This window comes from Centropristis striata, chromosome 10 (assembly GCF_030273125.1).
Source record: "Centropristis striata isolate RG_2023a ecotype Rhode Island chromosome 10, C.striata_1.0, whole genome shotgun sequence".
NCBI lineage: Eukaryota > Metazoa > Chordata > Actinopteri > Perciformes > Serranidae > Centropristis > Centropristis striata.
The window spans coordinates 31,224,413-31,247,133 of NC_081526.1; the positions used below are offsets into that span (position 1 = coordinate 31,224,413).

At 38.9% G+C, this 22,721-nt stretch overlaps 1 protein-coding gene across 1 annotated transcript in view; it reads left to right on the forward strand.

Annotated features, from left to right (window-relative positions):
- Window positions 1-22,307, forward strand: part of col18a1a (collagen type XVIII alpha 1 chain a) — a 53,555-nt gene extending 31,248 nt beyond the window's left edge. Inside the window, exons 8-42 of the mRNA XM_059342949.1 lie at window positions 50-76; window positions 2,546-2,752; window positions 2,889-2,915; window positions 3,010-3,072; window positions 3,155-3,232; window positions 3,347-3,397; window positions 3,577-3,699; window positions 3,831-3,893; window positions 4,663-4,707; window positions 5,778-5,909; window positions 6,130-6,201; window positions 7,424-7,450; window positions 8,033-8,131; window positions 9,246-9,281; window positions 9,524-9,613; window positions 9,712-9,735; window positions 10,857-10,892; window positions 12,906-12,965; window positions 13,060-13,137; window positions 13,224-13,259; window positions 13,365-13,418; window positions 13,883-13,954; window positions 14,938-15,012; window positions 15,302-15,329; window positions 15,699-15,752; window positions 15,848-15,882; window positions 15,970-16,101; window positions 16,206-16,365; window positions 16,525-16,589; window positions 16,817-16,945; window positions 17,392-17,424; window positions 17,524-17,835; window positions 19,376-19,573; window positions 20,509-20,624; window positions 20,807-22,307. Of these exons, the coding sequence (XP_059198932.1) occupies window positions 50-76; window positions 2,546-2,752; window positions 2,889-2,915; window positions 3,010-3,072; window positions 3,155-3,232; window positions 3,347-3,397; window positions 3,577-3,699; window positions 3,831-3,893; window positions 4,663-4,707; window positions 5,778-5,909; window positions 6,130-6,201; window positions 7,424-7,450; window positions 8,033-8,131; window positions 9,246-9,281; window positions 9,524-9,613; window positions 9,712-9,735; window positions 10,857-10,892; window positions 12,906-12,965; window positions 13,060-13,137; window positions 13,224-13,259; window positions 13,365-13,418; window positions 13,883-13,954; window positions 14,938-15,012; window positions 15,302-15,329; window positions 15,699-15,752; window positions 15,848-15,882; window positions 15,970-16,101; window positions 16,206-16,365; window positions 16,525-16,589; window positions 16,817-16,945; window positions 17,392-17,424; window positions 17,524-17,835; window positions 19,376-19,573; window positions 20,509-20,624; window positions 20,807-21,020 (3,051 nt within the window). The 3' untranslated portion in view covers window positions 21,021-22,307. The remainder of the gene's footprint in view (window positions 1-49; window positions 77-2,545; window positions 2,753-2,888; window positions 2,916-3,009; window positions 3,073-3,154; window positions 3,233-3,346; window positions 3,398-3,576; window positions 3,700-3,830; window positions 3,894-4,662; window positions 4,708-5,777; window positions 5,910-6,129; window positions 6,202-7,423; window positions 7,451-8,032; window positions 8,132-9,245; window positions 9,282-9,523; window positions 9,614-9,711; window positions 9,736-10,856; window positions 10,893-12,905; window positions 12,966-13,059; window positions 13,138-13,223; window positions 13,260-13,364; window positions 13,419-13,882; window positions 13,955-14,937; window positions 15,013-15,301; window positions 15,330-15,698; window positions 15,753-15,847; window positions 15,883-15,969; window positions 16,102-16,205; window positions 16,366-16,524; window positions 16,590-16,816; window positions 16,946-17,391; window positions 17,425-17,523; window positions 17,836-19,375; window positions 19,574-20,508; window positions 20,625-20,806) is intronic.
- The last annotated feature ends 414 nt before the right edge of the window (window positions 22,308-22,721 follow it).

Below are 22,721 nucleotides of genomic sequence, written 5' to 3' on the forward strand. Positions count from 1 at the left end.
CAACAAAGACTGCTGGCAATGACCTGCCACTTTTTCCTTTATCTTTCAGGGAGAACCCGGGGAAAAGGGATTAAAGGTAAGTCACAGATGATCTCATTTTTAGGAGACTTTTGGCTCTTTGATTGTGCCTTATTTTCATCAGATTTATGAAGCTGCATTTATGATTCTGTTTTATAAATCTTAATCAGTTGAGCGCATGTGCACCACACCAACAGTTTGCAATAAAAGGGTGTAGAACTAGCCTTAAACCCTATTTGCATATCAAGAGTTGCACCGCTCCACCGCTCATCACACCTGTCACTGACAAGAATAAAGAAGTGCTACTTCACTGACCTGTATCGCAGCAGCCATGTTCTCCAACAGACGAGTGAGGCTATTTGTAGCATCTTCACCGCTATTTCATCGTGTTTCTGCTAACTGTCATAATTCTTTAATATCAGAAGGATGATTAGTGATTCATTCAATGCTTCACTTAAACAATCGTAAACACAGAGATGGTGGATCAAATGGAAATAGAAAGTGAATAAATGTGCCTTTAATTGACATTTTACCAAAAGCTGTACAGCCTATAAAGATAATAACACAACAACCAGATTTATTTTTTAAGGTTACATCTCATGTTCACTTTAATTTTATCCAGCATTCTCACCTGAATCCGTTCATACACCTGGTCTGAAGAATTTGTGAGGTGCACACATTCCTCCTTTAAAAATACACATTTGTGTGGGAAAAGCTGTTAGCGTCAACATTTCAAATTTTTGCTCCAAATTCACTTCAACTTGAATGGAAACGCGGCTACTGAGACTGCAGATCTCCCACACTGACCAATAACAGCAGACTGGGCCCCTTTTTGGAGAGGGGCCTAAGGAAACAGGTGCTAAATAAGATTTGTCCAAAAAGGTTGAATACAGCTACTGTATATTCAGACAGACTATATGAGAAAAAGAATGTGTTTTAACATTAAAGCATGTAAATATACACCAAAAAAACAAGTGAGAACTTGAAAATGAAAATACTGTGTCCCCTTTGGGTCATCTACAATGCTTTCACCATTTGTAGGGGAAAACAGCATCTAGTAAGGTGTGTAATCAGAGTTACCAGGATTACATTACATTACATGTCATTTGGCTGATGCTTTTGTCCAAAGGGACTTACAATAAGAGCATTCAACCTAGTGGTATAAGCCTTAGACCACAGAAATCAAGTAAGTACATAACTTTAAGAGCCAACTGAAACCGCCACAGGACAGCTATATGCTAAAAAGAGAAGAAATAGAAGAGTAGAGGTTTTTTTTTTTCCTTTAATATATAAATAGATGACCATGATGACTTAACCAAGGTATTGTTGGAAGAGGTAGGTCTTCAGCCTGTGGCAGAAGATGTACAGGTTGACTGAGGTCCTGATGTCTGTGGGGAGCTCTTTCCACCATTTGGGAGCCAGAGCAGAGAAAAGTCTGGAAGAGGTTTTGTGGCGAGTCATCCCACGCAGGGTGGGAGTCGCCAGCTGTTTGGCTGATGCAGAGCAGAGAGGACAGGCAGGAGTGTAGGGTTTGACAAGGTCCTGGATGTAAACTTGGCCTGAACCATTAGCAGCGAAATTAGTCCGCACAGCCACTGGTAACCAGTGGAGGGAGCCTATATAACCTATATAACGTAATATATCTAACGTTGCCGTGGATACACATTGTTCTGCTTCTCTCCTGATGACGGCTCGCCCTGTTAGTGACCTGTCAATCAAAGGTAGCCACGCCCCAAATCATACGATTCTTTATCTTCTATTTTCTTCTAAATGGGGCCATTACTTGAACTATTAGCATCAAGAGATGCACATAGAAGACATAGAACTGAGACTATAGTGTTGTCCTAAAAAAAATGTCTGAGGTAATAAATCAAGTGAGAAGTTTTCTCATTTTGATTTGAAATGAATGGACAGAATTTTTTGCAGTCAAACTCAGCGCCCCCTGATGGAATTTTTGGTAGAATGCAGCTTAAGGCACTTCCTGGTTTGCCTCCCTGCTCAGACCCGGAGGTAGCTGCCTGCTAACAACCAGATACAGTGTATAACGATTTTTCAAAGGAGACCAAGAATCACAAAACACATGCACCAGAATTTGCAGCTCAATACAGTATATTGTACAGTTTGGGTTAGACAATGAGAGGACTTCTCCAACATTAATTTAAATGAATTCACTGGTGTTGATTTCATTGTTTAGATTTCTGTTTAAGTTTAAAGTAATCACTGTAAAACAGGGTTCTGACATCACTAACTTGATCTAACAGTTGATGACAGAGTTGTCATGCAACTTGTACCTTTCTACAATAATCCTGACAGATGCTTTTCGCGAGGCTGCAGTTTGATGCTGTAGTGTATCTGAAGTTATTGAAATGGACAGTGGGATATTAAAATATAATGCAAGTATTTCATGTCGTGTTCAGGATGCCACACTTTGAGCTTCTCGGCTGTAAACTAACATGGATCCTCCTTGATGTGACAGTTAATAAAGCTTCAGTCCCTTCCTCAGTAACGCTGATGCTTCTGTGTCCAGGGCAGTGCAGGCTTTGGCTACCAAGGAAAGAAGGGAGAGCCCGGTCTCGCTGGGCCCCCCGGTCCCCCTGGCCCTCCGGGGCCAGCAACCGAATATTCAGTTGGCAGTGACGGCTCAATTGCATCGAGAGGCCCCGGACCCCGAGGACCACCTGGACCACCCGGTGCCCTGGGCCCCCAGGGACCAGCAGGAGCTGATGGAGAGCCAGTTAGTAGACTACAGTTGAATTATTTACTTGAAAACACGAAACACGACAATATATTTTCTGTCTTGTCAATTTGAAATAATTCAAGATCATGAATGTGTCTCAGAGGACTTGTGTTTCTTTGTTTTTTTCTCACAGGGCGATCCTGGTGAGGATGGAAAAACTGTAAGTGTTTTATTATTCCTGAATAATGATAAGTAACTGAAACATTTTGTAATCATAAAAAATATGGACTAACATTATTGTTTCCTCAACACAGGGACCTGATGGACCTCCTGGCTTCCCAGGAACCCCAGGTGATTCTGGACCTAAAGGAGATAAGGTTAGACGCTTACTCACATCAACAGATATCATTGTTGTCGTTGTTATTAATATTGTTACAATAATGAGTTTCATTTGTACAGGGAGACCGTGGAGAGGGTCAGCCTGGCCCGAGGGGACCCCCAGGACCACCGGGACCCCCAGGATCAGGATCCAGATCAGTGAGTTAATCTTGACATGCTGTGCATTGAAGAGGCTCAGCTTCAGTATCAGGAGACTGCCTGCATTAGTGACTCATTTGTTGAATTCATCTAATTTTACTTGATGCGTTTCAGACTTTTGTGGACATGGAAGGCTCAGGGTTCCCTGATCTGGAATCTATCCGGGTGAGAAGAGTTAAAAATGTCAATATGATATAACAGTACCAAACTATGTAGTGAAAGACATTCTCTTTGTTGGTGTTGGACTGTAATCAGCATGATAAACAAAGTCAAAGAGTATAAATGCCAGAACTCTTTGATCCTCAAAGATATGCTACAAGCTAAAGGGTTCTTTGTTGATTTAGGGACTGCCTGGACTACCAGGTCCCCCTGGTCCCCCCGGTCCTCCTGGTCCCTCTACAGTTGGCACATCATCAAGTTCTGGGGCATTCGGACCACCAGGAAAGGATGGAGCACCGGGTCAACCTGTAGGTGTCAATCTGTTTGTCTTTCAACACCACTATCCAATCATTCTCTAGACCCTGTAAAGGATGATTAAAATAACTGTAGAGTCTAACCTTATCAACGACTACAGTAAACCTGAACCAAATCTTTGTAGGGCTTACCTGGTCTGCCGGGTACTGATGGCCTCCCAGGAGTTTCTGGTTCAAAGGGAGAAAAGGTAATGAAAGTGAAAATGATTGTTTCTTCTTTAAGACTAACAAAATGAAACTTTTTTAGTATCCGTAGAAGCTTGAGGGGTGGAAGAGGACTGACAGCCGTTAATAATCACATAAATGTCAAATTAGAAAGGAGTCAAGTGATTGGTTACATTAGAAGCAGGGTATGTTAGATCCACTCACAGTAATGATGTTAGCACATAAATCAGACATTGCACAGGCTATTTATACATATAAAGTCCCGTCCTCTCTCTGCTCGAGTCTGAGATGAGACATTCAAAAACTGGTCCTGTAAATGGTCTGGAGTATAACAACACTGATCTGTCAAAAACTGAAATTATTGTGCTAAAAATACATTTCAAATGGGAATTAGTGCGAACATTAGCAAGCTAGGCTAACTAGCTTGAAAAAACTTCTTCATTATCTCTTCTGTCAAATGGTAAATGTTGTGAAAGCATGTGGTAGGCCTATGTTGCTAATTGCACATAACCAACATGTTAGCTTGTTGAAATAAAGGGGAAAAATTAGCTTGTGTCAACATACAGTATGTGGGCTATAAGAGGCTAACGTGTGTGGCTAAAATGCTAGCTCTCAGATAGCCATGGAAACCACTCACCCATGGGCTTAAAGCTTAGATGCCGTTTGCCAATATATCTTTTCTAAAATGATAGAAATGGGCACAATAGCCACAACATTGTTATAGTTCATATTTCCCCCATTTACTAATGTTTCTATTGATATATTTTGTCCTATTCTTTTTTTCTGCACTAGGGTGATTCAGGTGAGCTGGGTCTTCCAGGAGCAGTTGGAGAGAAGGTGCGGATTCATGACCCTTGTTGTTCTTTGTTTACCTTACAAACGCTGCTGCTGCTGTAGAGTGAGATCTATGCTCTAAAACACATCTAATGACTGTTGAAACCAATATTAGACATACAGACCAGCCTTGTTTTCTTAAATTTCTTCATTTTAATGCCTGGTACAGCTGAAGGTAAATTTGTTTGGACAAATATAATGATAACAACAAAAATAGAGCTGATATCTCGCCATTTTCCATGTTTTCCTTGATAATAACCAAAATCATTAACAAGAAAACCATGGAAAATGGCTAGATATCAGCTCTTAAATTAAACTCTTATGAGCTATTTTTGTGTTTGTCCAAATAAATGTACCTTTAGTTGTACCAGACATTAAAATGAACAAGAATTTGAAGAAAACAAAGGTGGTCTAATCATCATCTGTACATTAATCCTGAGAAGGTACATGACTTAATTTGTAAGTTAATGGCATGCATTTGGCATACCAGAACTGTGTAATGGTGCCCATTGGATAACTAGACATATCAACTTCATCCAACTATTTCTAAAGTTTTTCTCATCCCTTTCATTTCTCTAGCCAAGCTCCTACTTGTCTTTTCTCACCAATCTGCTGCCCCACTATTTCTCCTCCTCCTCCTCCTTTCCTAAGCCTTCCCATGTGCAGGTAACTAGGCTCCAGCACGTCAGCCATCAAATGGGATTTGTGTCTTCTAACAATATGCTAATGTGTGTCAAACACCGTCAGCTACAGACTTGACTTAAAGTTTAATCAGCGTGCTGGCTCTGGTTTGGTTTCACATTTGGTGACGTCTGGATTTGGCCCCAGAATGAGCATGGCTGTTTGTGAAGTTAAACATTAAACCACAGTTACTCACACTAAATGCTGCATGACACAGGTAGCAGTTCTTTGCAGGATACATGAGATTCCTGACAATGGATTAAAAACCTCCAAACTACCATACTATGGTTACATGCACTTCACTCAAGATGAAAACTTTGTATTTTCTTTTATCTAACTTTATATTTGTTTATTCTTAACACTGATTTTACTTGTGTCATTTCATCCTACAGGGTTCCCGAGGAGACGCTGGTTTACCAGGAACGCCAGGAGAGCCCGGGCTGGCTGGTCTGCCTGGACCCATCGGACCAGCTGGGCCACCTGGGCTCCCAGGACCTCCTGGACCCAGCTACCGTGTTGGATTTGTAAGCTCTCTATTCGTTTTTAACTCTACCAATAAGTATCATAGTTTTATGTGTAATGTGGTTGTCATGAACAGCTCATGATAAAATTAATGGAAATATGATAATTTGAAATAATATCTATCAACAGCTGTGCTGCAGACACATTGGTGTGGTTAATTTGTATGTATATTAGTGAGGTTTTGTCTGGCTGTTTGTCAAAAACCTTTGTTGGTGTTTTAAGGACGACATGGAGGGCTCTGGTGGAGGTTACAGCAATGGATTCCCTGGCGTCAGAGGACCTGAAGGAATACAGGTCAGTACTGCAAATTACGGTTGGGCTGATGGACAATACCATCGTCCATCACGGGGCTGACAGTCATCGACCACTGAGCCCAGCATTGTGATTTAAAAGCCCCACCCCCCGTCCATACCTATACATTTATTAAGTGCTTAAAATGTAACAATTCTGATTTATTTGATTGATTGAGTGCAACTGAAGGTTTACACTCGGACTGTAACATCAACAGATCTAAAGTAAAGAATTAATTCAAACAATAAACAAAGCACTTATTTTAACCATCTATGTAATGCATTTGTGTCTGGTGTAAGAATTAATAAGATTATGATAATTTTTAATGGTGGATATAGCCCCTGTGGTAGACAGATAGACAGACAGTTTATTTATTCCACGGGAAATTCAAGAATCCGGTAGCAGCATTCAAACATACAGTATACATACATTAAAAATAAACTTAACCTATTAATAATTAACCTATGATATGTCTGAATTTAAATTAAAATGGCTAAAATTGGCTAAAATATTAAACATTTGCTGAGAAATTGGACTTTAACTGTGAAATTAAACATTGCAGGAAATTAAATAATGTGCAGATAAATTCAACATTTGCAGAGATGACCAGGAAAGAATGGTGCAAAAAGAGGGGATGAAATTGTCCATTGTCTATTGTCCTCCCTGCCCTGACCGAGAGCTATTATATAGTCTGAAGACCAGCGGGAAGAAGAATTTTTATGTTTATTTGTGGGGCTGGATTGGGTTTCGATGACTTGTGCTGACAAAATCAACGTCCATTGTGATGTTTCACTTTGGACATCATCATATGCCAGTTTGGTAGTAATAACCCTACTGCGTGTTGAAGGAGTAATTCAGGTCCTGTGGAAGAAAATTTACATTATTTCGAATTCTTCACAGCTCTTCAAATATTGTTTTTTAGGTGTGAAAACATACTTAAAGTAGTAGTTCAACTGGTAATGTTGCTAAAACAAAAGAGACACAAACTGATTACCAAGTATTTCATAGTATGAACAAAATGTTGCATATTTAAAACATTTTAAACAGATGTACCCAGCAATTTGGTCTAGCTGCCATACATTCTTTAAACTATAATTGATTACAATGTATTATGTTGTATACATATGTTTAACATGTCTGCGAATATTGAACTGGAACTATTTTTAGTAGGAAGTTGCAAATACATGAGCTAACAAATAACCATAGTATATGTGCTTCCTTTCAGGGTCCTCCTGGTTTGCCTGGACTTCCTGTAAGTAACTGAGCTGCTTGTCCCCTTCTCCAATTCACATGTGTTTTTTTTTTTACTTTTAAATGAAAATACTGGATCTAAAAATGTGAAACTAGTGGTAACATACAAAGTGAATCAAGGTCTCTGAGGGGACAGTGAGTGTGTGGCCCCTGTAAACCCTCGGGAGTCTTAATGAGTGAATTTAACATTCAGGGTTAGTTATTGGGAGAGACTGATCCTTGCTTCTCTCCTCTGTTGTCATTTCACGTGTTTCTTTTCTAAAGGGGTGAAATAAGGTCCTCCTTCTGAAACAGGATGGAAAGAAACAATACAAGCACATTAATGAACCTATAAAGTACAAAAATGAACGCATAACATCAAGATTCAGTTACAAACTCATAGCAAAGCAGCACAGGTGTACCCATGTTACACACATTTGTCTATGATGACTGCCTGAAGCACAATAATGAGCAGAAGAAGCTGAAAGCTGTGAAAAGCTTCACAGTTGGGTCTTGATGTTATGTGCAATGTGGTAGTAACTCTGCTTTTTTGTTCTGCTGAATCTGTTTTGTTCACTGGTGTATCTTGATTGTACGTCTGCAGGGTAAAGCTGGGCTGCCTGGTATTCCAGGTCAGAAGGGCGGTGACGGTCCTGTAGGAAGAGATGGACAACCAGGGCTGGACGGCTTCCCGGGACCTCAGGTAAGATAAAAGTCGGAAAAAGTCACAGTGTTTGAAACCTGTGTGATATGTAACGGACAAGAAGTTCTCCAACCTAAACGACAGAGTAGACTATTTGTCAATACAATCCACAACGACACATATGAGCGTTTTGTGGCTCACGGTACAGCGGAGCATTCTAAAAATAGCACACACGTCATTACACACACACGTACAGTTCGTGGTGGTAAAAAAGGCTGCATCTTCTGTGAATTTAGGCTACAAAACCACTGAGTTTGATTTAGAGAACGTAAACAACATAATTCACAAACTGTGAGCCGCGGAAGTTAGGTAAAAACTGTAACTGGGGATTTTCCACCAGGGCGCGGAACGTGGTTTTGCTCCGTCCTCTGCCCGGCGTCAATTCCCATTGGGCGCGGAGCGGCAGCGTAGCAAGCCAGCCAGCCGTATACACACAAGATCACGCGATAATCCTGAACGTACAGGAGACCTCGAGATCCCGTGACAAACTGTGTATAAAGTAAACAACAACAACAAACAGCTTACTTTGCTTCTCTGACGTGGAAGATCTGTTGATCTGACCATCTATCCTTATAAAAAGAATGTGTTATGTCATCAATGACTGTATGCTGTTCCACTTCAACAATCAGACTCTCGTCGTCCATGCCCCCGACCCTCTGAGACCCTTTGATTGATTGATTGATTGACTGATTGACTGCTGATTTATTGCTACTGAGAGAGATGTTACGCAGCACCGATTGAAATGCTCTCATTGATTAGAGTGGCAGCGATCAGCATCGGTGATCGCGGCCGGTGGAAATCAGGCTTTAGTCTGCTGTTTGTTTGACCCATGTTGTTACAATGTTACACTACACACAAGGCAAGCTGTCAACATGAGGGTACTTTAAAGGAAAGGTTGTCCTAACCAAACAATCCATGGGGCAAAAATATTTTGCTTTCTTAAATGTTTCTGTCTGTGAGTCCTTGTAGCCACAATCGGTCATTTCAGATTTAGCTTTTAATTATATTCTTCAACATTAAAAAAGTGGTGCATTTATTGTCTTTTATTTTCTTCATGAAGCAGGTATTTGGACAAACAGTTGATCTTTTGCTTCCTTTCTCTTTTATTTGACAGGGGCCGAAGGGTGAGAGCGGTGTAAAAGGAGAGAGGGTGAATATTATTATTTTTTAAATGTATACATTATGTTAATTCAAAAGTTTTGTCTGTAACGTGCTGATCCAATATCTTCCTTCTGTGTTTCTGAGTTAAACTCTCAGATCTTCAAATGTTCCTTAAGAATAATTGAAGCTATATTTATTTATGGGATAGGATTTGATTAATTTCCGATGGCAGGGTGTTTTTTTACAAGGTGGGACAGTTTGACATCTTTGTGCTGCGTGTTGTGGTTTTAGGGTGACCAAGGTCGGGATGGAAACGGACTCCCAGGTCCACCCGGCCCACCTGGACCACCAGGACAAATCATCTACCAACCATCTAGCAATGTGAGTAAAAATACCTGACTGACATCCAAAACTAAGAGCAGTTTTAATCAGTGCTGGTGTTCATCTGAACTCCATTCTCTCTCTCTGTGTCTCTACAGGTTGATGGTAACGCTGGACCTCAGGTCAGTAAATCTGATACTCAATACATACTGCAAAACAATTTTCGGTAACGCTTTATATTAAGGTCCTTGTAATAACCATTAATTAACAAGTAATAAGGCATTGGTCTCGCTTTAGATCCCTTTAGCTGCAAAAAGCATAGTTAACTGTTAACAAGTGCATAGTTAACTTATAATAGATGAGCAATAAAGTATATTTTAATATCAATAAACAAACAAAAGATTAATAAAGGCATGGCAAAGACATAATGTGTGGGTTATGGGTGTTTGTAATGCTATTATGAAGAATGATAAGATACTCATGAGGCTTTTATTAATGTTCTTATTATCAATCTCTTATAGCCTGCTATTAGCTGTATTATAATGCCATTATTAACACTTATATAGGCGTATAAAAACACAGTAATGTTAATAAGCATCTTGTAAGGACTTACAAGGGCCTTATTACTTGTTAATTAATGGTTATTACATGGACCTTAATATAAAGTGTTACCCAACTTTCCTATAAATACAACTTTTAACTTTAAATATCCCTACAACACATCTGTTCCCATTCCAGTATATGATGTTATTGGCAGCTATATACCATTCAATTATGATGCACAACAGAACATCAATCATATGAAGTTGTAGTCAGTGGTGGAATGTAACTAAGTACATTTACTCAAGTACTGTACTTGAGTACAATTTGCGGTACTTGTACTTTACTTAAGTATTTTCATTTAATGTAACTTTATACTTCTACTTTACTACATTTAGCTGACAGCTTTAGTTACTTTTAACATGGAAATCATGATGGATTTAAAGTGATTAGATGCTGTTGCTATTTTAAATCAATCTCATAGCAGTATATTCAGGAGTTAAAATGAACCCTACCTTTAGGAAATTAAATGCAAATAATCTAATAAAATATTCAGAATATATTAAACAATCTGAGTGGACCATACTGCATAACGAGTACTTTTACTTTTGATACTTTAAGTACATTTTGATGCTGATACTTTTTTACTTTTAGTGGAGTAATTTCACAGTGTGGTATTAGTACTTTTACTTTTCAGTGAGGGATCTGAATACTTTTTCCGCAACTGGTTATATGTAAATATGTCTTATGGTTTCATGTACAGGGAGGACCTGGTTTACCTGGAAAGGCTGGATTCCCTGTAAGTATCACTATGTTATGTAATCAATGTTATTATCACCAGTGGTGGAATGTAACTAAGTACATTTACTCAAGTTTTTTTCAATTTTGAGGTTGAGTATTTCCATTTTATGTAACTTTAGTGAATTTCTGCCACAATAATGCTGAATGCACTTCACATTAATGGCCTTTGTCTTTGTCTCTTGTCTGTTTTGAATCTTTAATTATTGCAATTTTAAAAAAATATAATTATTATTGATCGAAGAAAGATACAAATTAAAACTCCTGTCACAGTTAGTCTTGATCAGATCGTATATAGTAGATTGAAGGGATGATTGACGATTATTTTTAATAAAGAAATATCACCTTTAAGGTGATTTTAACAAACTTACTGTCAGAATTAAGATGTTCTAAAAATCATGACCAGAATCTGCTCCCCTCTGTGCGTTTAGAGAAGTTTGTGGTGCAGCAGCATGTCCGCCCGCTGAGCTCCGTTAATCAGCACAAGTACATTTTAAATCCTTAATTACAAGTTTGTCATCTGTTTTAATGGATCTCTGTTCTCCATATGCTCGCTCTCCACAAAAAAAGACTTAACATGCATGGATAATGAAAGATAATAATGTTAGCGATGATATTGTTGCACCAAACACAGAGAGACTTTTCAAAGATAGCTTTAAATGTTTAAAATAAAATATTCAACGTAGTATTCCTAAATACAAGATGTTCTGTTTTTCTTACTCCTGCCAAGATATCTCATGGTCAACCAAGGAAACTTTTGTTTTTGTAAATATTTGTGTCTGTTTTTATTATTTACCATGTTGTGCTTAATGTAAACTGGGTTTCTTGAAAGGTGCTATATAAATAGAATTAATTAATAAATGTAAAGTTATTATTAATTACGAAATTATTTATCCTGTAGTGGGGAAATTTAGTTGTCACAGCAGCTCAAGATACATACACATAGATATGGAAAACAGAATAAAGAATATAAATAATAAGACATATACATACCTTCTATACATATTGTAAACATACATTTCTGCTATTTGGCATTTATTATTAATATATATTTTGTGTGTGAATGTTTTCCTGAAAGAACTTTGCATTTTCAAATATTGCACGTTGGAGGAAATATATTTTATCATGTTAAATAGGTTAAATAAGTTGTTGCAGGTAGTGGTATGAACATCAATGAACAAATATATTTAAATATATGCATTTACACAACCTCTCAAAATTAGTTGGATTTGGGGTTGTACATTAGTGCAGTATTTTGACATCAGATTGTACTTTTTGTTTTGTGCGGTTCTCTTTGTTTGAAGTGGTTGGTGCTGCCAGTTCACTGAGTTTGCAGTAGTTTGCATATTAGCTTCACCTTCTTCAAATTAGTTAAGTTTTCATATTGTTAAATTCTTAATAATAATAACTAGAGTGTCTTTAATGTTATGAAGAAATACTTAGATCTAAAACCACATTTTCACCAGCCTTGAGTGAAATAGGATTTAAAAAGCAGTTTCCCTTGAGCAGCAGGACAGCGTAGCTTTAAGAAAAGGTTACTCAATCAATGTAGAGCAAATTTACAGGCAGGATCAGTTCATTTTAGGTTTTTATTTTTTCATTTAATTATGTGTTCAGATTTTGTGTACTGGTTTTGGTGTGCTGACATTTGGACTGTGTCTTTAATCTTAATGATCATTTGTGTAAATCTATCAGTTCTTTATTGCTTTTACCCGGGCGCAGTAATGTGCTGCCCACTGCTCCTTGCATGGTGCGTTCACTTGTGTGTAAAAAAGGATGGGTTAAATGCAGAGGTTGAATTTCCCCATTGTGGGATTAATAATGTAATCTTCTTCTTCTTCTTCTTCTTCTTCTTCTTCTTCTTCTTCTTCTTCTTCTTCTTCTTCTTCTTTTTCTTCTTCTTCTTCTTCTTCTTCTTCTTACTTTTTAAACTCAGGCAGGCAAAAACAGACAGAAAGTAGATAGAGACTAATGGAAATACTTGAATTGACGTGGTATCATCTTTACCCTGCAGGGTCCTATGGGACCAAAGGGGGACAGAGGAGATGCAGGGCTTCCAGGCTACGGAGCCAAGGTAAAGCCTTTGTTGTGTGGTCAGCAGCCTCTCGTCATCATTAGGACACCGCTGTAATAAAGTCTGTGTTGTCTTGTTGCTGCTCTGTGTTCAGGGGGACAAAGGTGAACCAGGATTGGTTATTGGACCTGATGGAAACCTTTTCCATCTGGAAGGGCTATCAGGCCAGAAGGTGAGTCTCACTGCATCACATTAACTGTATGAGGTACAGCGGTACATTTGTTGTATAAACTAATCTGCCCTTGTATCCATGTGCAGGGAGACAGAGGGTCTCCTGGACCTGTTGGACCTTCTGTAAGTGTTCATTTATATCTACGATACTAATGTACCAAGAGAGATTTCAAGTTTAAATGTATTTTTTGTACTCATTGTATTTCTTTCCATGATTCATCGTTGTAGGGCCAGTATGGGCCTCCTGGGTTGAAGGGTGAGATTGGAATGCCTGGAAGACCTGTAAGTACCCCTCGCCTGGTGGCTTGTGTTGGTATATTTTTATATAAATATACAAAGTTTTCCAATGGTTTCTGTTTTTCCAAGTACAGGTGCATCTCAATAAATTAGAATATCACAGAAAAATGTATTTATGTCAGTAAGTCAATTCAAAAAGTGGAAATAACACATTCTAGAGATCAATAACACACAGAATGTATCACTTAACGTCTTAATTATGGCTAACACTTAATGAAGTCCTAAAATTCAGTGTTTCAAAAAATGGTTAATATTACAAAAGACCAATTTTAAAAAGTATGTTTAATATGGAAACGTTGGCCTCTGAATAGTATGTTCATCTACATGCACTCAATACTTGGTTGGGGCTGTTTGACTTGAACTACTGGAAATGGACTTCTCCATCATATTCTAATTTATTGAGATGCACCTGTGTGTGAAAATATTAATCAATGACTTGTTCCCTTCAGGGTCGCCCTGGTGTAAACGGGTACAAGGGTGAGAAAGGAGAGCCAGCAACTGGTTCTGGCTTCAGCTACCCAGTAAGTGATTATATTATTACTAATGCCTTAGATAGGCCAATCAGCCAGTGGCAGAAGTCAATAAGGACAGTTTGACATCATTTTGTTCCAGACCCCCAAGCCATGTTAAAGTTTAATGAGGGCACAGGCTTCACTGTCACAAAAGACACTTATTAAATGTGAACCATCAAAAGTAGTGGTGGTGTACAGGTGACAAACATCATAAACTGCAGTCAGTGAAAAAGGAAGAGAGACATTTTCCCATATAAGAACCAGACAATGTCCAACAATGGAGACAATGGAGAATCTGCTCCAGATATTGTTCTCCCTTGACCTCACTCAAATCTCTTTCATTGATTGTACTCCAGGTTCGTTAACTCCTGATTCCGATTAGCTCTTGATGGAGTCATTAGCTTAAGGGTTCACTTACTTTTTCCACCAGCACAATGACTGTTTCATGGATGTGTTCAGTAAAGACATGAAATATTATAATTGTTTGTATGGTTTTAGGTTAAGCACATTGTACTTGTCTATACTTGGGACTTAGATGCAGATCAGATCACATTTAATGACTTTTTCTTTGCCACTGTATGTTTTGCACATGTTATTTCCTTAAGGACGCGTTCCTGTGTACCACCAGTGATATCAGTGTTAGGCTTCAAAAACACAACCCTGTTTAATGTAGCGGTGTCAGCTGTTCTGTCTTTGTTCGAATGTGATAAATGTTGATACACAACATTCCTTAGTGAAGGGATTCCCTTAAAGTGAGCATCCATAGTCCAAATCAAAGCTGTACATTTCTCAGAATGGTCAGTATCTGCCAGGAGAAAGCTCTAATGCCAAACACTTACCACTGTTAACATCAATGCTCACAATCAGTGTGTCAAAAATATAAAAAAATCTGTCCAAGTTATTGATGGCATGTGAGAAATCCCACCAATACACAAGTAGAATCATTCAGTGCATCAAACGGTAAGAAAAGTGAATAACTTTGTTTCCATCAGGTAGTCGCTGGCCCACCTGGACCTCCCGGACCACCCGGACCCCCTGGACCAGTCTCTGCCTTCGATCCCTACATTGTAAGTTCACAAGATCCCAAACCTCATACCTTCAACTACATTATGGAGATTTCTGTGTGCCAGTTTGTTGGTTGATTGGAACACAAAGTTCATGTCCTCCAAGTAACTTGTGGTGGCTGAAAGCAAAACCATATTATAATTTAATCATAAAGGCATTCATAACCAATAATTGAGCCATTGTTGAGTCAGTTGCTAATTGCATACTTTATCCTAAACCTGAGACCAATCTTTTCGTCGGTTGTTGCTGCTGTGAATTCTTTCATTGAGCATCTTTTCTTCCTCTTTATAGCACCAAGATGGACCTTCAAGGTACCCAGGTATGATCTCCACCACACACCGTTTGTTGTTTTAGCAGCAATACATAATAGTGTAAGACAGAGAGGGATCAGAATGGAGAAGTAAAGTAAAAGTGCCAGTCCAGGAAGAGAGATTTAGAAAGGGTTTAAAGTTTCTGCAGAGATAAAGCGTTCTATCTTAATTTCAGTCTGATCCAGCTGCCTCAGCCTGAAGGGGATATACACTCTATTGTCAAGAGATTAAGCTGTCAAGTCTCACTAGATTTCAAGAATGACTTGATAAAACACAGAAGACATTGCTATCAAAGACACAGGACGCTAACACTTTTGCATGTCGGATACACCTTTTGGATAAAACTCACCAGTGTTAAAAATTATATGTTGTTATAGCAACTAAAGGGGAAAAAGGAGAGCGTGGTGACAGAGGCATTCCAGGGATCCCAGGTAAATCTTAGTTTGCATAGAAATATACATACTGTACCATTATTACACACATGTATGATTTAGTACTTAATCAATAAAACATCTTTGTGTTCCAGGAACAGGCTCCAATTTTGATCTTTACACACTCAAGGTAAACAAAATTCTTACTCCCAACCCTAACCCTAACACCACCAGTCATGATGTACTGTACTTCATATTGTTTAACTGTGTCCAACAGAATGAACTGAAGGGAGAGCGTGGAGACACAGGTGGGAAGGGAGAGAAGGGAGAGCCTGGTGGTGGATATTATGACCCACGTTTTGGAGGAGTACAAGGCCAACCAGGACCTCCTGGCAAACCAGGCCTACCAGTGAGTTTCAGTGCAGGTTTTAACGCCTCAGATTTCTGGTATTCACGTACACGCACCACAGCTGTTGATCATCCAGTCATTCAGATTTTTCTCTATCATGCAAGGGTCCAAAGGGAGATCCAGTTATAGGCCCTCCTGGACCCCAGGGGCCACCAGGGCCAGCAGGGATTGGTTACGATGGGCGTCCAGGTCCCCCAGGACCACCTGGGCCTCCAGGACCCCATGGATCTTCCTCCCTACCTGGGCCATATAGACCCAATAACCGTAAGCAGCTTTTTCTTTAAATATGCTGGATATTTCTAAACTCCTACAGCTAGTGTGGAGGTGACCTGTAACTAATGTCTGAACACTGCTGGAGACAAAAATCCACCTGCACAGCTGGTTTTAGCCGAATCCTTGACAAGCTTTTGTTTTCATTTGAAGCCGTCAGTCTTCCTGGACCTCCTGGTCCTCCTGGTCCACCTGGAAGTCCTGGTCACTCCTCTGGGGTAAGTGGCATCACTGCTTTTTAATATCATCTGCCAGCCTGACAATCACATAATCAGTCAGTGATAATACGTTATTTCAGTCTGTGCATGGAAGAGTTATTACCATTTGATGATATTGTGTCTAAATTAATGAGAGCTGATCAGAACTTTTCATTTTAGCAGCCATTTATCAGCTGTTTCATTGCTGTTCAACAAAACCTAAAACCATGTATATGTGTTTTCAACAGGTAACTGTCCTGAGGTCATATGACACAATGCTAGCTACTGCCAGACGGCAGGCAGAGGGAAGCCTCATCTACATCATCGACAAAGCAGACCTCTATCTGAGAGTACGCGATGGACTGCGGCAAGTCATGGTACAGTACACCTACGTTTCACCCAATGATTTAAAGTATATTTTAGAGTTTAAACCGGCTTTGAAAGCATAGAGCTTCAATACAATGAGATTATTTTTTGGCCACTAGGGGGCAGCAAATGCCATATTTGTGTTGGTTATTTTTATTAGTAGGGGTAACATTCTATCAACCAATACATCAAAAATATATCATAGTTTTGTCTATAGCTTCTTTTTTTCTTAAATGATGCTTACTGCTCCAAAATGTAATGTTTTATATTTGTGTTTGTAAAATAACTTTACTTTTATTAAAAATAAATCCCATTGAGAAAATAATTGGCAGATTAATTGATAATTAAAAAAACGCTACACCGTTAATATACCCAACCTACAATATAATATAATACAGGTGATTTATTGTGAGTTGTGCCGTCAATATTAACTAAACAGCTCTTTTCCCTTCCGCAGCTTGGAGAGTATAGTCCCTTCTTCAGAGATCTGGTAAGTTCCAGAGAAGAAACATTAAATATAATATGTTTGCCTTTTTTATTAAACAACTGTAAAAAAAAATTAATTAATCTCTCTAATTTTGATTTTTAGGAGAACGAGGTGGCAGAGGTCAAGCCTCCTCCCGTGATCCTGTACCCCCAGAGCCAGGACCAGTCCCAGAACAATGGAGCCGGCCACTACTCCCAGGGTGGTGCTTCCATACGACCCATTGAGCCTCCACCACAGCCCCCTGTAGAGCCCAGATACCCCCCACAGTATGATCCCAGATTCCCAGAGCCGAGACACACCGGTCACACGGACGGAAGACTAGCCACCCATCACAACGCCAACAGATATCCTGTAACGCCTCAAAGACGACCCAGCCCACCTGTACAGCAGCCTGTGGAACCAGCAGCATCAGGAGTAAGTAGAGTTCAACCAGGAGAGCTCATGAATACACATGTTTAATCATTAAATTATGGAGGGTTTCATGTTATGTTAATGCAGGAAGCCATGACCCTAAAATAATTACCATTTCATTAATAAAAGGGTTTCTGTTGGTGAGATAGTGCCCCTTGTGGTGGAGAGGAGGAGGATGAGGATGATGAAATGTGGTGTTGATATATATTTGACAGGGAGGTTCTAATTGGTAAAAAAAAAGAAAAGAAAGGAAAAAACAATGTGATAGCAAAAGAAAGAATAAAATCCCTGCAGAGATTTGTAGGTAAGCAGCAGATCTTATTGACCTTTGTCTAAGAAGCATCTGCTTAGTTTTTCACTCCTGTCCAATCCAATCAGTGCTTCTTTTGTTCTCTTTTCAGATTAGATACATTTTTGAGACAAATGTGTCGGCAGGTTTTGGGAATAACTGCGGACAGAATGTGGAGCATGCTGATTGGATAAGAACCTATGTAGAAATAGACGGGCAGCTTCATTTAATTTCTTCAACTCATATTCATTATTCATCTTTTACTGGAACTGTATATTTCACTATTTTAGCTTAACCTATACCACACTTTTGAAAGATACCAATGTAAGTATCCAGTAGTGGTATACTTTTCAATAGCCTTTTTGAAATTTATTTTTTAAAAGCTGTTATCCAAACAACTTGTCAACGTTCACTTTTGGACAAACTAAATTTTATATCTAAAAAAAGATGTATCTCAATTTAGTTTGTCCAATTTTTGTACTGCAATAATTTATAGAAAATAAATTAAATGAATTATCAGCTGACAAACTATAGACCAATTAGGAGTTAACGTCATGGCTACGTCACTGGCAGTTGTGTGCGCTGACGGACTTTTATAGATCTGTCATTACTAGTAGTTGTTTCCCAAGGACTTAGGCTCCGCCCACAAAATATGTCAATTGTATATCATTTTTCTCAAAAAGGGTCAAATTTTAAATTGTCTAAAAATGCTATAAATGGCCCACTTATAGTCTGTTGATACATGTGGTAGTATAGTTTGTCCAAAAATAGCGAAAAAACACTATATGGGGATGTCCAAAAATGACAAAAAAAGTCATACTACAGCAGGTCCATTTTCGTCAAAAATGGTCAAATTTTAAAAAGCCTAAAAATGCTTAAAATGGGTCAATTATAGTCTGTTGATACATATTAGAGCATAAAATGGCCAGAAATGTAAAAAAAACACCACATTTTGGGATGTCCAAAAATAACCCCCTCAAAAAAAGTCAGTAAATTGTGTCTAATTGGTCTTTAAATCTGCAATAAGCTATTTAGTGGCCCAGCCTATTTGACGGTCTATCTCTATTACATAAACTACTTTCTCTATACAGGGTAAGGCTCTCAAACTGCCAGACAATTAAACTTATTGATAAATACATAAATAAAATAAGGGTAGAATATGACAGCAATGATCATTTTAAAGCTTGATTTTCACTAATGTGGTGAGGCTAGTAATTAAAAATATTTGACCCTATACTGTGTCTTCCTCCTCAGCTACATCTCATCGCCTTGAACGCCCCTCAAACTGGTAACATGCGAGGAATCCGCGGGGCAGACTTTCTGTGTTTCCAGCAGGCCCGGGCTGTAGGCCTAAAGGGGACCTTCAGAGCTTTCCTGTCCTCCAAACTACAAGACCTCTACACCATCGTCCGCAGGTCGGACCGGGACAACCTCCCCATCATGAACCTCAAGGTAAGACACTGCTGCTGAGGAATGTTGTTAAAGGGCTTAAACTCATAGTGGCACAGACTGTATGGATTAAACTTTGCACATATTACATGTCTTTGAGTGAAGAAGTGGACCTAGCCTCAGGGTTTGAAAAGTGAAGCCAATGCTGTAGTGCCTTGGCCAGCAGGGGGCGACTCCACTGGATGCAGATAGAAGTCTGATTATAATGAAGTCTATGAGAAAATGATCCTTCTTCTCATTTGATTTATTACCTCAGTAAATACTCTCATAATGAGTGTAAGGTTTCAAATGTCTTCCTTCATACAACCTGATTCTTTTTTTGTAAATTATGGTCCCATTAAGAGAATAATAGATGATGAAACAGCTTTAATGTGGTTTAAAAGTCAGTACCTTGGCAACTTGTCAGTCAAGACAGAGGCGTAAATAGCCGTGCGCAGGTTTTTGGTTTACCTTAAATTTAAATTTTCTTAGCAACGTTTTCACATACGGGTTGTCTGTACTGGTGGCTGTGTAAAGGGCCTGTGCATGTGATGTCACTGTGGTTACACCCACTAAACTAACTAAAAACATCTGAATGGCTGCGTTAGCATCTAGCTTTAGCTTTGAAAAACACCAGAAACACATCTGAAATAGTTAAGAGCTGTTGTGCCGTTGAATATTGATGTTGCTGGATGTTTTAATTAGAATAAATATATTCACTAAAGCAACATTACATATAATTATTTGGGGTTTTTTTCCAGTTTAGCACATGTACAGTTTCAGAGTGCAATTTACTTCTACACCTACCGCTGTAGTAAATATGAACACATTTCCATGTGCATATGTCATGATTACATTACCTATGATAAAAAAACTAATGAGTTGACAACTTTGCCCATGGAGAGAGCAAACTATGGAGGAGAAATTAAATTGAAGTCCTTATTTTCTCTTCTTTGCAGAACCAAGTGTTGTACGACAATTGGGAGTCAATCTTCGGTGACAGTGGGAACAAAATGAGAGAGAACGTGCCAATCTACTCTTTCGATGGTAGAGATATCCTCAGGGACAGCGCTTGGTAAGTCTTCGTACAATACTTTGACGTTCCATAAAGCATCCTGTGAACTTACATGCAGCTATTAGTGCAGTAGTGGCCTTTATAGCCCCTAGTACTTTGTTGGATTTTCATCTGTGGGAACATGCTGTTTGCTGTGTTTATATTCTGACCTATATGCTTGGTTTTTCTGTCTTCTCTTCCAGGCCAGAGAAAATGGTGTGGCATGGATCAAGCAACAAAGGCCACCGGCAAACAGACCACTACTGCGAAACATGGCGGGCGGGCGTCCACGCTGTGACCGGTCTGGCATCATCACTACAGAGCGGCCACGTCCTGCAGCAGACCTCCAGCAGCTGCTCCGGCTCCTACATCGTCCTCTGCATCGAGAACGCCTTCACATCACACTCCCAAAAATAAATCCCGTCCATGTTCCTTCCTTCTTTTTTTTTTTTTTTCTTTTTTGCTTCTGGGCCCTAGTTAAACACAGTTTTAATTCCCCGAGAACACGCCTGGTGAACATGTGGCGTTCAATGAACTGGCCCTGTGGCTCTTTGCCTGGCAGAGACACTCTGCATCGTCTGCTCCTCCCCTCCACAAATGCCAAAGAGTCGGCTCGAACAGAGGGGTGTTGGTCCTTTTTCTCGGGGGCATTGGCACATATTTTCTCTTAAGGGGCAGAATGAGAGCGGAGAAGCTAAATGCATTCTCAAATTGTATCCATTTTTAAAAAAAATCTGTATATTACATGTTTGTTGTTTGTGATTTTTTTTTTGGTTGATGTTATCGATGTTTTACCTTTTGAGCTGTTTATAAAAATGCTATATCCATCCTGTTATTTTTTATTTTATTTTAGGTATTGATCATTTTCACTTTTTTTTTTTTCCAATTTCATTTATGAATTGTGGGTTATGACGGGGAACAGCAAACTTTTAAAGACTATTTTAAAGAAGATAATAGATATTTATTTTTAAATGAAGTTATGTGAGAAAAAAAAATGATTTGGAAAAATAAAAAAAATGCTAAATACCCTCATTTATATTCTACGCAGCATGGAACATTTAATTGTTTTCAAAAGAGCTTCTGATCTGTGCCTTATCACACACCCAGGACTGCCTTACAGAATAAGCTCATATAGTGAGCCACTCCTTTTGTATACATTATTCTACAAATATGTAAATGTTACAGCAGCTTTTGCTCAAGTGCATTCAGATGCTTTGACTTCACACTAAATTTAAACGACCTTGTGGGACACAGACACTATGTAATGAATAATCCCACATCCAGAGGGCAAGATTCCTTCCAGCTGAAATTGAGCCTTTTGAATCTAAAATGATTATTTTCCCTTTTTACCACTTTATAAAAACCTATCAGTGAGTAAGCTGGAAATGATTAGTTTGCTGCTAATCTTTGTTGGAGTGATTGCTGTCATGGCTGTTAGGGACAGAAGAACCAGTATGTTAAGGAGAGAGCAGTTTTTGCAGTAGCCTTGTTTGAATTTCAGAGACTAACCTGGCCTTAGTGCTACTGATGTCTTGACTGAACCTGTGGATACCCATTTTTATAACAAATTGTGCTGTACTGTTTCTCCCAGGCACTGAATAAAAGTCTTTTTCAACTACAACAATAATGGGATGTCCCGTAGAGTGTGTTCGATTATTTTATGTGATGCAATTCTTTTGAACAAATTAAACCATCTCATGAGGATCTCTGATGGCTCTGTGACCTTCATACATCTCACCCAGCAGTTTAATGTCCGACTCAATGACATGTTGCTGGTGGCATTGACTCCACCACAAATCAGTGTCTCCAGTGGCAATGAGAGGCAACCTATACATCTTGCTCATACATCATCTACTAACCTTCACAGTTAAAGGGATAGTTCAGATTTTCCCAGAAGCTGGTTGTATGAAGTTCTTATATACATTCAGTATATTACCTACAGTAGATGGCAGTCGACATGGGGCTGCAGCTACATTTTTCTAGCAAATTAAAAGAAATGCTAATACATCAATTTTTAAGTGTTTTTTTTTTTTTTTTTTTACAATATTGTTACAGCTTAACCTTGCTTTCAGACAGCCCTGCTAAAGTTTACACAGAGGAAACTTTAAGGCCATTATC